The sequence below is a fragment of the Hyposmocoma kahamanoa genome, unplaced genomic scaffold (assembly GCF_003589595.1).
Source record: "Hyposmocoma kahamanoa isolate Upper Pololo Valley unplaced genomic scaffold, ASM358959v1 210, whole genome shotgun sequence".
Taxonomy (NCBI): domain Eukaryota; kingdom Metazoa; phylum Arthropoda; class Insecta; order Lepidoptera; family Cosmopterigidae; genus Hyposmocoma; species Hyposmocoma kahamanoa.
In genome coordinates, this window is record NW_020653731.1 from 6,872,865 (window position 1) to 6,889,872 (window position 17,008).

At 33.6% G+C, this 17,008-nt stretch overlaps 1 protein-coding gene across 1 annotated transcript in view; it reads left to right on the forward strand.

Moving 5' to 3' along the window:
* The first annotated feature begins 488 nt into the window (after positions 1–488).
* LOC113227410 (paired box pox-neuro protein-like) overlaps positions 489–17,008 on the forward strand; it is a 56,778-nt gene continuing 40,258 nt past the window's right edge. Inside the window, exons 1-2 of the mRNA XM_026460321.1 lie at positions 489–524; positions 970–998. Of these exons, the coding sequence (XP_026316106.1) occupies positions 986–998 (13 nt within the window). The 5' untranslated portion in view covers positions 489–524; positions 970–985. The remainder of the gene's footprint in view (positions 525–969; positions 999–17,008) is intronic.

The following is a 17,008-nucleotide window of genomic DNA, read 5'->3' on the forward strand; positions in this document are numbered from 1 at the left end:
AAGACCTGTGGGGCACTGTCACTACGCCCGTCACCCCGAGACATAAGTTGATTTAATTAGTCCTATATGACTGTAATTTCACCAGTAACCTTACGTTTGAGAACCGGAACGCAGTAATATTCACATTACTGCTTGGCGGCAGATTTAGGTAAGGTACGAACTCATTCACAAGGATCACTATTGCTACTAATTCTTTTTGTAAAGTTGATCATAGCAAGCAGCTAAGAAAATGAAACTCGCTATAAGATCTATTAGTCGTTAAATAGTTTTCTTATAGGAAATGAAACTATTGTTTTCGAATATAAATATCGTGTATATTTGTTTTTTCCCATGGTCACGGGTGACTGATGTTGTAAAGTCATCAACAAGTTATATATAATATTAAAGCAAACCATCCTATTTTTGACTATTTTTTACAAAGGTTATTAATATTTAATTTTATTAATGAAATTTTCAAGGAAACGTTTTTCTTTACAGAAAAAGGCCAGATTCGAAACCACGACCCTCTGCTTGAGAGGCAGCAGGTAAAACCATTATGCTAATATGGCTTATTTATTATTACATGAATAAATAATGCTTCTTCACTTTTATTATGAAAATATCTAGCGATTTAGTCATTAGTCATTACTATTGATTTTTGGCATAAAAATGTTCGCCTTATCAACATAGCGAGATCAGATTTGAAATAAGAAAAAAAATGTGTTTTGTGCCAAACAATTACATCAATTGTATAATCTCAAACTATGGAATTCTGTAATGTAACGGTATTCTAGTTAATGTCCCTGAAGGACATTACCTTTAGGGACATTAACTAGAATACTCAGACCCAATTAAGAAAAGTTCGTTTTTTTGGTTAGTTCTACCGGGAATCTCATTGAGCGCCCAGAGCTGAGAGTGTAGAGCCACTAAGGTCGCCAAGGACAAGGACATTCGAGTTGTACCATTCAATAACATTTTTTTTTGTTTCAGGTGTATTTCCTCCACGATGCCTCATACAGGTAATTATTTTGATTGCAATTATCTATTTTAGTGCTTTTGACTCAAAGCCAGGATAGTTTAACGTGACTACACGTCCCGCCTTGAGCGGGACAGTCCCGCTTTTAATCTTGTAACCCACTCACTGTCCTCAAAATACTGAACAATGTTTCGCTTTGCCAAAATAGAAGACATGTAATATGAATGTCTAAAAAAATAGCACGAAAGCGAAAAATAAACCAGCCCACAAAACTACACAAGAATAGTTCATGTTTTTTTAAATTTTTTTTTTCATTAAACTTTTAATAACTATCATAAACAGGTGTTTTATTTTTAAAACAATGAGGGGAAAAGTAATGGTGACGTCAAGTTCAAAGTTGAAAATAAGTAATTTCGCAAGCCCTCATCCCTATTATTTTTTTGTAGAGTTTTAATGGTTTTGGCATGGAGCCGTACAGCCTATTCCTCAATTCTTTTCTTCATTTTGGTTCCACTTCTAATATTGGTTTTCTTCATATGACATCAAAAGTGGAATTATGTAATTGTAAATAGGTTCATATTTTTTTGTTATTGGCATATTTAGCCGATCGTTTCACAAACGTGCCATAAGCGACACAAATTCACTGCGAAAGTCTCCGTGTGTAACCACAGTTAAACTTCACACTGTTATATTGACATCAAGTTACCTTAATCATATCTGGTCATTTTCGTAGTAGTACCAGTAGCCAGGATTGTTTTATGACTAGTAATTTTATTGACACTAAATTTAAGTTGAAATTTGTGTAAATCAGATTGCGTTTCAACACACGTCTTATCTATAATCTTATAACATTGTAATCAGACACTGGCGTCAGATGAAAGCTGAATTTAAATTGCCGTTGAAAATAATCGTCGATCAGAGAAGCTTCTACAGAAGCCGTGGTAGTGAGATAAGACACATTAAACAAATTTCCTGGTTTCTGAAGCCAGTTTGGGAATACAGTGTAATTAAGAAGTAGAATTGCCTATACATTATGAAACTTTGAACATAAGAAATAAAAAATATGAACAGTAAAGTATAAGTTTTTTAAACAATGGGGCAAAGATGAAAACAAAGCTTAAAACAAAATGCTTTTACTCTCAAATTGTTTGTTACATTTTTCTATTTATCTTGTTCTTTTTTCTTACAGTAATATAGATTGGTGACTAGGACAGTGTAGTGTTCATATTGATTCAGTACAAAATGTTCAATGTATGTAAGTAATTGGATTTTGTCAGTAAGTTGTTGATACTTGTCTATGGAAAAGCAGTGAGCGGCTACTACATAGAAAACACTTGGAAATTAGTAGCTCCTTGTGAAAGAGTTTTTCCAGGGAAGTACTGCCACCTTAGCTATTTTTGCAGCCAAGCAGTAATGTGAGCATTACCGCGTTCTGGTTTGGAAGCGTAAGGGCGCTAGTGAAATTACAGGCACATGGGACTTGTCAATATATGTCTCAGGGTGACGGGCACAGTAACAGTGCCCCATCTTTGCGATTAAAAGCTTCTAAACTAAGCACTGCAACTGTTACGGATAGACGTGTCGTTTACCACCAGGCGCACGACTTGTTCGTTCCGTCACTTGATATTAAAAAAACATCGCTGTATATACATTTCCATAATGTATAATATACTGATCAGTCGCGGCGTGCCTGTTGCTGGAGACGTCGTTGTCCAGAAGTTCACCTTTAGTTAGTAACTTGGATGTCATTTGCATGTGTCTGTGCTCACAAGTAAATTAAATTTAACGATACGCATTAAGTAATCGGAGTAGCTGATACAGAATTAAAGGGCCTACCATAAGCCAGAAAACGAATATAGCAAATAAATTCCATAAATTGCACCTTTAGAGTAAAAGCCACATCTGCAAAATGACGACTTTTCAGGAGAAACATTTACAGATTCTACGAACGAAATTAGTATATATTATAATAACTTTTTTATGCTTTACATGGAAAAGTTACAAGTACAAGTAATAAATAAAAGTCACACGTACAATATGTGACAAAAGCATTTGTGATGTATGACAATATGTAGGTTTATTGTACCTAGGGTACAAATATCGGTGTCATCCCTATCAAGACAAAAAAAATATGGTTACCACAGAATCAGTGGCATAGATCCTTTTTGTCAACTTTATGCTAGTAAATTTCCACCAAAACGAATACATGCATAGTGCGTAGTATTTTTATGACTTTCGTGATATAAAAGCACTTTTCACGTAGGTATCACTAGTGGCATTATTATGCCAAGGGTACGAAATAAATACATTCTGTGTAAAAAAATTAAAAGGTACATAGCACAATGTACAAAGAAAACTGCGAAATAATAATAACGCGCACACACTCATAGCCCCGCACTAAGGAAACCCTGTAACGCGGGTGCCATGGACACACACATAGGCAACCACAAATTACACCCAAACTCACTTATAGGTCATACAAATATTTATCTCGAATCGAAACCAGAACCTCTACGTTGTAGTCCAGCATGGTAACGGTTCGGCCACAGAGGCAGTTAAAAATGGAAATGAGACTATTTTTTCGAATTTTAAATCGCGTATATTTGTTTTTTCAAATAAACCAACGTTTAATTATAACGTTCGTTTGTTTGAAAAAACAAATATACGCGGTTTAGATCTTAAGAAATATTCTCATTTCCTAAGGTGAACTAGTTTTTCTGTATCTTTTCGGTGAAAAGTTGAAACACGCAGTAGTTAATCTCTCACATCCTCAAACAAGATGTAAGAATCCACCAACCATTTTGACGATTTATTCGTTCGTTTCACAAGTTTAAGCGTGTGTCACAACCCTCCCTTTATAACCAAAGAATTTACCTCACGCATTGAAATCATAAGCGTTTCGAAGAAGCTCTACCACGGTCTCGACCCATTAACAGTAATTAAGAGAATCAAGAATCGTATCGCGACGAGAATCGAGAAATATTCTCGATTATATCGAATTCATATCGAGATTGTATCTGGCCACCCGGGCCGCGAGCCGTCTCATACATTATACATGCTTAATGTACATTAGTCTCTTATTAACGCGTTGACAGTTTTAGTTTTTTAACTTGCTTTTGATTTTCGGGGCCTTTGGAGATTTTTCTTTAAAATAACGTGTTGAGTGTGCGTTTTGCTTTACTTAATATTCCGGGGACTATTGAATGAGTAAGTTTTTTTTGTTTTTCAAATTAATTCAACACTTCCGATGTAGCGGACTGTATCAACGGGGTGCGGGTGAAGACCAAAGGAAATGTACTTACAGTTTATTAAAAGTAAAGGTATGAACGGAATACAGAAAATAATGACAATAACAAAGAAAAAGGAGGCAAAACAAGTACATTTAAATTTAGAATTTCAATCCAAAATATGAGGAAACTGCTAAAAATATGCTATATAAAATGAGTACAAAAATTTTTGTATTAACTGCTGGAATTTTCTACACCCGGATAAAAAAATTTCCAAACACCTTGCATATATTCTAAAAGTATATAGAAGTATACTAAATACCTATATTATAAAAAAAAAATCTTAAGTTTCAACCGGTTTTTCAATTAAAATTTTCGGTACATACGAAAATGACGTAAACCAGCTTCAAAATTGCATTAAAAAATTCAATATTTTATTTTATTGAATGAATATCATGATGGTTTTACTACCACGATATTAGTAAATTTTTTGTTAAAATACTCCACTAGTTTGTTGCTATTGTTGACACGAAGATCGAATAACGCAAAATTTCTTCGTTTTGACTGGACTTGAACAAGCGTCTGGTGTCACACCAGAGCCACCGCTTTGTCCAATTGAGCTGCAGATCGAGTCAGCAGATCTGTTGAAATGTGCTTGTTGTAGGTCTTAAACCGGTTTTTTGACGTCTCCGCCACCTGATATTTTTTTGGATTTAATACAGTTCTATTTAATTATTAAGTTTTTGTGATTGTTACACATAGGAAATGAAACTTTTCAGGTAACCTAAAAACCTGTAAAGGTACAGAAACGTTGGTTTGTTTGAAAAAAAAATATATATACGCGAATTAGACCCGGAAAAAAGAGTTGCATTTCCTTTTAACTGCCTCTGCCTGGACGAACGGTTACGATGCTGATCTGCCACGCAGTGGTCCTGGGTTCGATTACCGTGCCGAGAGAAATATTTGTATGGTCTACATTGACTTCTTTCGTTAGTTTTAGTGTAATTTGTTGTTGTTTATGTGTGTGTCTATGATACTCGCGATACAGGGTTTCACAAGTGTGAGCGTAAAAATATATGTATAAATAATTTATTTGTTGAAAATGTTGTTTCACATAAACGTCGTTATTTTAGACCTGTTTTTATTATTATTATTATTACAAAAATAACTTATAATAATACGGAACCATTTTCATCTTCAACCCAGCACACACACTTTTTTGGTCTAACGTCTATTCTCAACCTTATAACGAGACGATATGGATCTCTTTTTTTCAGAAAAATCGATTTCATTAGGCCCATTAAAACTTAATTTTCATCATATGCCAGTCATAAATGTGATAATATCAGAGCATAAATGAAATATTTGATTTCGTCGGTTCCCAAAGACTGCTTAAGACTTCAAAGTTGAGACTAAATCTAAAGAACACACACGATGTTTCCGGATTGAAATTGGAAGATAACAATCATGTTTACCGTATAAGCCTTTTTACTGTTTTACGTTTTAGCTGTTAATATTGTCACATAAATTTTAATTTGCTTCGAAATAATGGCTTGTTAAATGTACTTTAATAGTGACCGATTTAGCTTATCTAGAATATCTGTTAGTTCCTTTATTAATTTAATAATCAGAGGTTTACTATGATTATTGTCAGTTGCATGTGAAAGTTTGCTTTCAAATTTAGCATTATAAACAATTAAGAGATTATTTTAGCATCTAATTACCATAACCTTTCAAAGCTTATATTATTTTGACGACCTCTGTGGTTGAGTGACTTATACATCGGTTTAGGTTTAGAAAACTAATATTTCGATATAATCTGGGGTCTGGGTGTTTGTGGTACCGTGATTGTTTCCGATTTCCATAAAGCGCAGGCCACACCGAGAACGAACGCTGCGTGAGCTAAGCTAACTTAGCTCAGCTCACGTAACCGAGGCGTCTATTTATGTTTCGGTTCATACCGCGAACTGAGCTACCTAAACTAAGCCTATTATATTAGCTGGTGCCCGAGACTTCGTCTGCATAGAACGAATACTTCAAGAAGCCTACAGTACTATACAAATTTCATAGTTTCATTGGTTCTCCATACAAACTTTCACCCCCCATTTCACCCCCTGTACGATTTTTTTGTGACTTAAAGTAATCTATGTCCTTCTCCAGGGTACTATATATCTGAATTTTAGTATAGAGATATTTATACTAAAATTCATCAATATTGGTTCAGCGGCTTAGGCGTGAAAACGTTACAGACAGAGTAACTTTTCATTAATAATATTGTTTTGGTTTAGCGAAACCAAAAAAAGTTACGATTTTTTCAGTATTTACGTATCTCTTTCTCCACAGTGCTTTACTACTTAATGAATTTCAACATAATAACTTGATGTGCTGCAGAATTATTGCCTTGATTGTCTGTGTGTCATCAGATTACATATTTCTTGGAATTACCCAATATGGCGTCTGTGGTACGTTCTAAAGGTATAGTTAAAAAAAAATCAACGGGTTCGATCGTGATAGCTAGGTATGTAATGATAAAGCTTGTAAGTGGCACAAAGTATAATGTAAAACAATTATTTTTTTAGGAATATTTGCTTTATTACCAGTCATATTCGTACTTAACGTAGTTAGTCATATTGTTTACTTTCGAAAACTAATTATACTCGACTAATTGATATTTTCATTAGTCTGTAAACTTGGCAAAACCTGTTAACTGACTTAATTTTATTCCATTTTGTAATTGTTGCATTGCAATTAAAATTACCCATAAAACATCCTAACTAATACTTTTAATAAACATACCCGTATTTCTGCCTAACATTAGAATGGCAATTTTAGCAACTATCGTGTAAAATTCTTAGCAGACTTATTTAAAAAGGTGCCAAACGTTGATTTGCTTAAATAATATGGCACCGAATTGTTTTAATGTTTATTTTTAGTGACCGTTTTTATTTTTGTCTTTGATTTGCTTAAATAATGTGGTTTTAATGTTTATTTTTAATGTCCATTTACGTTTTTGCAATGATTTGAATATTTTGTTTTATGTTGCTTTGTTAATTGTTTTTATTTTTAATAATATTTTTCTTCTAACAAACAAACAATTGTTCTCGGTTCTAAAATCCACCAAGTTCATTTTCAGTTCAACAAGTTCAAAACAGTCGTTCGTTGGAAAAAAATAAGTATTATATGTGATTTTAAATCCAAAAATATATATTAATTTCAATGGGTAGGTAATATAAGCTTGAATACAAAAACTGAAAACAAAATAAAAATTGAAAATTAAGTGTAGAAGACGAGGAAAATGGTTCAAGAAAAACGTTACAACGGAGTTACTAAGTGCGTCTTATATTTTATTAATCGATATTCGTACGCAGACATTACGAATTTCTCTGCATTTGCTGCAGATCTTTGTTTCTGGCTTTAAAGGGTTTTTAAAATGACGCCCTTGTCGAAGCGCAGAGAACTATGAGATATGGTTTTCCTTTTATACAATTATTATTCACAATAAGGTTAACTGTCTACAAGTGCTTGTTAATTTATAATTTAAGATTCCAGATTTCCGAGATTTCACATAAGACTTTTTCACCCACCTCGCCGTAGACTAGTGTTAGGTTCCAATTCCCCTTTAGCTCGTATGTCTAATGACTAATGACTGCTCCAAACATTTTATTTTCGTTGACTCATTGCTGAGTGTCAGAAAGAAAATTCTCTATTATCTTAGTTCGGGTACATAGCATTGTTTATTATTTAGTGTCTGAATCGTGTCGCGTATTTTATTTAAAAAAAAAGATCTTCCTAAGTAATATCTTTTTTAGTCTTAAAATTATTTTTGGTCATTTTTTAAACACCGTTTAAACAATTTTTTGAATGAGGTGCTCACCTATAATTAGTTACGCAATTAGACTAAGTTTTTGAAATTTATTGTAATAACTGTTGGATAAATAAATAAATATTTTTGCTGTGAGAAAACTGTAAAAACTCACTTTAGACACTTTTGTTGAGTTTGTTGGATTTGCGTATCAATTAGAAAAACAACTGGACGCGTGTTTCCACAAAAAAAATAAATAAAAATATCTACTATTTCAATCCAAAACATTATACAAAACTTTTAACGCATTCCTATACACTATATGTATACACATAACAATATAACCCGCCGTTTCTATTACTATGCAAATAGATATATCTGTAAGTGACACCTTCATATCAGATGAATAGATCAAATTCGTGCATAGTTCGTTTTGTAAAATTTTTTATAACGCGCCTGCGTGCGACGGAGAGAAGGCCTTTGACGCCTTATTAACTTATTGACTGGTCACTTTTGAGGCGTTCAAGTATAACTAATAGTGTTAGCTTAGTAAGATACGACAGCTTTAAATTAATAATTAGATCAAACTTATGGTGTTCCCCAAGGGCTTGCGAAGTAATTTCGTGTAATAAAATGTACCCAACATACATACATTTTTCTTTTAACGGCAGTAGAGCTTCTTGTGAAAGAGTTCGTCCAGGGAAGAACTGCTGCCTTACCTATTTCAGCCGTCAAACAGTAAATGTGAGCATTACTGCATTCCGGTTTCGAAGGGTAAGGGTGATGGTGAAATTACAGGCACATAGGACTTGTCAACTTACGGTCATAGTGCAAGTGCCCCTAAGATCTTTGCGATTAAAAGCTCATGAAGACAATGGTCTTCAGGACCTTTTAGAAAGTGGAATGAGTGCCCAACATTGCAGCACTGACAAATATTACGAAGACCCTGGTAGAATACAAGTATTATAATTATTTATTTATTGTTATTAAAGTAAACCGACCTTAAAAGTTAACCCCGCTTTCGCTGTGTTCGTTACCGTGGTCTGCTCAACGATAACTGAAACGCATAATATGGAAGGCCTCGTCGAAACGTGTAATATCACCCTGAACATTTACTTACTTTCATTTTAATTACATTTATAGGAAAGTGGGTGAAATTGAATAAACTGGGTCATGGATCATTGCCTAACTTTCCATCCTTAAAGATGGAATACCTTCTTCAAATTTGAATAGGATTGTTGGTGTGTACACCAACAAAAAAGAATCATTGAAATCAGTTCACAAATATCGGAATGATCGCGTAACATAACATAAAATACAATTTAGAACCTCCTTCTTTTTTAAAGTCGGTTAAAATAGTTTTAATTGAGTACTAACATTTTTAGGGATCTCAGTTGTCAATAAAATAATAATAAAGATATTTATAAATGCATTTTTAATCCTGACACCTTATCCATGTTAAGTTAAACTTATCGTTTAACGCAGCGGTTCCATATCAAACGGATCTAAAACATCACATTTGATTTTCTACTTCGGTGTTTACAACTGTGTTACAATTTCATATCGTAAACTTTTATTTCCTTTTATTGTTAATTGATAATTATTTTAATAATAATGGGAACTGGTTTTTGACTCTCACAAATGGACGTTTATAATTCTTTTAGAAATAATTTGTAAGTCATTATTAATATGTAAGACGAATACTGATAGGATGCTTACTGTTGTATTATGACGAAATGGACAGAAGTCTTCATAAGAAACTTCACAATTACAAAACGTGAGAAACTCAACATTGCAAGCAATAAATCATTAAGAAATAGATATTCTTAAGGTACAACAAACCAATAAAATTTCACTTATTGTACTTAAAAATGATCAAATATCTTCACCGGTATCATTACCAGTAGGTACCTGGTGACAAAATAAAAAAAATAATAGTTTTTATTAGGTTTCAATTAGGTGACAATTGTAACGCAACAACTGATAATAATAATTTCAGTAACTTCGCACATCGCTAGATGGCGTTAGGGTCGAATTAAAAATTAAATTAAATTCAACGGTTGGTTTTTGTGTAGTTAATTTATTTATTACGTACAGTTTACATAAACAGTATTAATAACTAAACAATGTAAATTTTAGACCACAGCTCGAGAGTAGGCTGAGGAATTTTGACTACGGAGCTTCGGGCAGTAACCACCTCCAGGAAGTAGACGGCAGTGTCGGCCGTTGTTAAGAATTTAGTTTCAGAGATACTGAATACGTTGATATCATTAGTTCTGTTTAGAGAATCTATTAGGCCCTTTTCGAATATTGCCTGCTTTATTGCCATTAGGCGGGGTATTATATGTTTGTAGAGTAAATGGAGGATACTGGTGGTGTCATATATTCCTCCATTGAGGAGGTTACTATGAAGTCCCTTTATTAGGTAAAAGAGGTAAAAGAGCAGCACGGGCAAAAAACATTCGTACTACTAGTAGGACTACGCAGTATGACCACGGGCAATGAATCATCTAATGATTTGACCTAGAACAGGAGGGACCGAAGCGATGAAGTGGACACTGTAGAATATTATTATCAAGTAGAAGATCGACAATACCATCTTCTTACACGGTAAAGCTTCTAATTTAGATTTAATAAAAGTAGAAGCTAATTTATTTGTGAATCTGTTAGTTAATTTGGAATTATTTTAAAAGTCCAACAACCTTGTCCATCATTCTGTCTCTATTTTGGATAAACTTTAAAATGAACGAAACCCAGGTTCCACTTTTCATAATTTGTCGATGTTTATACCATTTTCTGTCTGTTCTATTTTATTTTTTATAGCTATGGTTCAAGATAACCCACTTACAAATCAATTGGAATATCTAAACTGTGGATTTTATTTTCAGATTCTACTTTCGCATCAAAAATGATTTTTCTATGAACCTTACTCCCATTGATGCCAATTAGGGAAACCTTTCTGAATATCTGATATTTTCTTAATAGACTTCATCCTATAACGGCACCACATTTCTTCAATCTTCTTCGAGTCCTCGGATAGTGGATCTGCGAATTCGCTAGTCTCGTTATTTATTTTCACTTTGCAACGCTCAAAGGTCGAATCGATATCTATCTGTTTCTTTACCCAATAACAGATGTATCTAGATTCTGAAAATAATAATAACTGGTATGTGAACCTTACTGAAATGCAAATTTTTATTTATACTGAGTTCAAATCATCATATCTAAGTTTTGATATATTAGTTCCTCGTCAAGTTCTTAGATTTTCGCGATTGTTACACACACAAAAGCGAATATTTGTTTTTTCAAACCTACAAACGTTGTGGGCTCTTTTACAGGTCCCTACGGTATCACTAATACGTTGAGTTGTTTAAAAAACCAATATATGTAACTTAAATCCGAAAAAATAGCTTTACTTTCAGTATTCGTTTTTCGTAAAACTCGAATCTCCTGAAGAATAAGTAGAACACATCCAATAGCAGCGTAAATGAGTAATCAAAATCTGAATTTATTACTTTACGGATTCTGGCTTACTTCTTTCGCTTTCTTCACTCGCGTCAGATCTTTTATACTACTCTAATCTTACTTTTAATCTGGTGTCTATTCACATAGTATTTGTTAGGTAGTGTTAAACAGCTCGACAGGACACCTTTTAGTTCCCTGCCCAAAATATTACAACCCTCTTTACTAGCCGTGACCTTTAGCGGCGTAATTGGTAATCACAAAATCAATACAATTACTTTCAAAACAAATAATTCTAATTGCATCCTACGACTTTAGTGTTTATACAAAGTTATATAATTTCAGTGTTTAATAATTGACTAATTAAATAATTATAATTAAACGTTATAAGCTGTGGAAGGAGCCACCCTCGGCATCTAGCGATATACATGACAATTACGAAGTTCAAATCAATATGAATAAAAACAACAACAACTATTAAAATTATGCAATTGCCTACAGCACTTTGATTATTACAAAAATTCATAATTATTATTTATTCAATATTTAAATGATTTTAAATTAATTGTGATGGTTATTTAATGTTGTATAAATAAGTAATGCATATTTCAGTACGATGTGATCAATTTTGGGAAAAACTTGTAATACAGAATCACTACATCAGAACGGTATCTCCCGAGACTACCACCTACTGCCATTCTACCGATCCATTATAATAGTTACAACAATGATCTTATATGTAACAAACAGAGAAATTCGTAGGATCTGCTGACCCGATCTCTTCAGTTAGAAGAGCAGTACCCCCGATTAGGTATACAGACACTGCTTTGAGTCCAGTTAGATCTAAAGAATTTTCCCAAGCGTTTATTCGGTGTTTGTATCTCATAGATTAATAGTTTACAATTATTCGAATACTTATAAAATATTATTATTTCGCAATATTTGGCTTATTAAAAATTGTGTAGTCTTATTATATTTATGATCTTAAAAGAGTATTTACATACTTATCTGTGGGATAAATAATAGAAAAAAAAGCTTTCTAATATAATAGTGTCGTCGTTAGGCTTCCGCTTCAAATCAAAAACTGTTGTAAAACTTGTTGTAAAGTTGTCAAAAACAAATTAAAATAAGTAACATTGTCGATAGAGAGAGTCTATATTAGTTTCTCCCATCTTATGCCAAAGGTTTTATTTACTTGGACTTTGATACAAAGGTATCATTAACAAACGAGAAAACAATGTTTCCACTAATAAAAATGGGTTGACTAGGTAGCTAGATTGCTTATATATTTTATTTATTATATTAAATGATATAAAAATATTGTTCTTAAGTTTGTTTTAAGTATATTTATCAATGAGCTACATTAATAAAAAGAAAATCACATTTAAATAATAATACGATCACGTTCAGGTCCCAGTTCCGATGTTATAATTGTAGTATTTGAAGAAATGAAAACATATGAAAGAAAAATAGTAGCACATCGATCGTCGAATATGTCTTTTTTTCACTTACAAAATAGATGCTACAGATGCTTAGACGTTGAGTTACTGACTCCAGCCCGTAGCACCAATAAATAAAATAAAAATATTCCTTCTATACATTTGCACGCTAGTACATAGATAACATTGACAACTACAAACTATTCTTTGCAGTGTTAGTAGACAAAAATCCCTTTTTGTGGATATTGGGATCATGTTTACGTCATGTCCGTCACCTAAATGATTGTTTAGGTTCAATTATTAATAAGGAAACGCTGTAGCTTCGCCTACATTACTGTTGTTTAATTAAGTTATTTGCATCCTTGGTATAATGAGGTCACATCTGCAAAATGACAACTTTTCAGCAGAGAGGTTTTAAGTTTCTACGAACAAAATTAGTCGGAGACATTTTTATGCTCAAATAGGAGAGTTAAAAAATGTCACATATCGGTACCTCCATTGAACTTTTAGTAACACGCTAACTTAATTTTTTGGTCATCTCTGTTTTTATTTTGTGGTTTTGCATCTTTTTTTCACAAAATTCGGGGAGCATAATATTAGTAAATAAAATAAATTATATACAATAAATTCGTTGGCGTAGTGTTCATTGGAGGCAAGCAGCTTAAATACAATTGGAGACATTGATATGTCATTACGTGATAAAAGCACTTTTGACATGTCATCTCATGTGGCTTTATTAGCGCTGCAGTGGCACGACTGTGGCGTGGGAGGTACGCGCCTGTAGCGCTTCAGTAATTTTTTGTCCACTAATTATGACAGTGGCGCGCTAAATCTTGTATGAAAATTGGTAGTGGCGCGACTACAAAGCCATAATTGCAGCTCTTTTATAAGCATTTAATTTGAAGGCGCCCTTTATTGTATAAAGGGTACGAATTTTCGATGCCGTTACTTTCGCAGCCTTGAAATATGGTCACCACAGAATAGTGGATCAGTGGTTCCTTTTTGTCAAAGTTGTCGATGCTAGTAGAAGTAACCTAGGTTTCTTTGAAATTCGCATGAAGAACCAGTTCAATAAATTTGTGGTATAACGGAAGGTTTATTATTATTTCCTTTATGGCGATAGGCTTGTGCCAGTTTTATAATAATAATATAAAAATTACGGCGATTATCACCAGTGTCAGTAGTTCGTTCGTAAGACTTGTTCTGGTTTACGTTCTTGGAAAAATAAAAAAAACAAAAACAAAAAATAAGTATATTTCACAACGTGAACAACAAACGAAATAATTCATAAGTAAATCTAAATTAGAACAAAGAAATTAAATTCAAATAAAATTAAACTAATAACATGTGTAACATTCTGATTAGACTAAGGGTCGTATTCTAGAACTCTACTCAATGCTCAAGTCAGGATTGCACTGACCCTAATAGCAGGGACTTGAGTATGATTTCGAGTGCTTTAAACCATACTCAAATCCTGACTTGAGCATTGAGTAGAGTTCTAGAATACGACGCTAAGACTCAGATTACATTGCCACTGAACGGAATTCACGGTCTTAGGAATTCCCGCAGCAACTGTATCTTATCTAGTTTGCACGTTAGACAATTGAAATAAAATCCTTTATGCTGTGTGTGATTTTGTTACAAAAATTCGCTTTCATTCGTTGCCTTAAGAATGACATCAGTTCTCGTAAAATGAAAGGGATACAAAGCAGTCACACTTTCTTTCTGACTTTGTATCAGATCACCTCTCAGAAATATCTGTCAAACTTAATAAATCATTACACATTTCACAAACTGGTTGCCCGATATAGCATTAGTAACCTAATCATAAATTATTCTTGCTCCCAAAATTCCCAATTCGGCCATCCCTTCGATACCTTCTTCCCTGTAGGCGGTCTCTTCATATGTGAGCACCACATTTGTGCATAGTTCTTGTTATACAAGAACTTCAGATGCTTCTCCCTTTCTTCAGGGGTCAAAGTTTTACGACTTAGTGGTTTTTGGAAACGCAGATCAGCTATTGGGTCTAATTTATTATCCACCCAACCACAATCGAATCCTGTTCCTGAGAAAGTATGTATTTAGATATTAGTTTTATGATACCAATTGTCGGGACGCACAATTCGTGCGCCTGGTGGTAAGCAACACGCCTGTCCATAGCAGTTGTAGTGTCACTCAGAGTTTTACATCGTGTACATGTGAGGGACACTGCCATTGCGTCCGTCACTCTGAGACATAAGTTGATAAATCTCATGTGCCTGTATATTGAATATAATTATTAGTTATAATTTCACCAGCGCCCTTCAATACCGGAACGCATTAATGCTCACATTACTGCTTGGCGGCAGAAATGGGTAAGATGGCAGGACTTCTCTGGACGAACTCATTCACGAGTAGCTACTAAATATTTACATCAATAAGCCTGCAGTAAGTCCACTGTTGTCTTTACGTGTCTGTATACAGTGAAATATCTTTAAGAATAAATGGGCTGTCTTATAAATTTTGGTCAAATTGACAAGTACCTGTCTTTATTTTTGGCTTTCTAGAATAGTGGCTTTCTCAAACACATCTAAATCATCAGGAAGAAAGTCTAAAAAACAAGCGTACTTGGCGCGCTAAGCCGATTAATCCTATATTTGACGTAATGTTCCCTTGTGATAATTTTAATCAGAGTTAAAATCTGGGTGAAGCATATATGAGTAATATGTAAAAAAATATCTATTTACTTTAAGCCACTATTCTTGAAAAGCAGCAATATAAAGTATGGAATAATTGATATTTTTTCATGAATTGAAGGGATTTCATTGTTAAAAGTCCTTTTGTATTAAGAGTCTATGCTACCTCAGCACGAATTTAAATTTTTCCCGTACTAATACGGTTCGTTTTGCTTAGGTCGAGCGGCGGCAAAAACTGGTTTTATTTTAGAATTTATTATTTTACAAACGAAATGAAAGCCATTTGAAAAATGTATACCGTATAGTATGCGTGTTCTATTTAATTCAGTTGAAATTAAAAAATCATGGGTATATGTAATACGTACCTATTGAATACAGCGGTTTTCTTGTAAAATTTCAAGGTAAGTTTGCGTTTTTTTTATAGTGAAAATTTTTAGAAATCCTGTTTTCACACCGTGTCAGTGTATATTCTCAATTTTACTATATTTTTTTTCAAAGATTCAACACTTTCACTGTTATGCGAAATCAACCAAAGCCATTTGAGGTAGTATGATTGGAAGACATCACAATGGCTTAAAAAAAATTAAAACTTACTGTCATAGAGATCCAGAATAGCAGGTCTAATGGTACCGACAGTGTAGAACCTCAATTGCTTAACAGCTTCCTCGTAATCCTGGCAACGACATCGGTCCATTTTGAAGTAATGATACAAATAATTATAAATGGATTATATTTATAATAATTATTATTTTTACATATACAAATTGACATAGGTAACCAAGACTGTGATTATAAATTTCTGAAATGTCAATTTACGAAAACTGTCAATGTCTGAAAAAAGATTTGCATCTACAATAATAACTTAAGTACTACGTACGTACATCCCATAATCGAGATACCAATGCGCGAAGCTGGTATAAAAATATCAGTACGTAAGTACTTTACTTCATCATCAACCCATTTATACATCCCACTGCTGAGCACGGATCTCCTCTCAGGCGAGAATTAAAAAAGGTTAATTCAATTAAATTCTTTATTGTATTTAAAGCTAAGGTAACAGCGTATTATAGACCCCGTAGGGTAGTAGTAGTAGGTAGTAGAGCTCCTTGTGAAAGAGTTCGTCCAGGGTAGTACTGCCACCTTACCTATTTCTGCCGCCAAATAGTAATGTCAGTATTACTGTGTTCCGCTTTGAAGGGTAAGGATGCTGGTGAAATTACAGGCACACGGGACTTGTCAACTTATGTCTCAGGGTGACGGGCGCAGTGGCAGTGCCCTTCAAATCTTTGCGATTTAAAGCTCTGAGTGGCACTGCATGGACATTTACACTGGACACTTGATATTCTAAAAAAGAAAAAGATATGGTCATAATCACAGAACAATAAATGCAGTACAAGTGGTTAGTTAGCGTCCGAAGTTGGTCAACGTTAGCTCTCTAAAGAGCTACT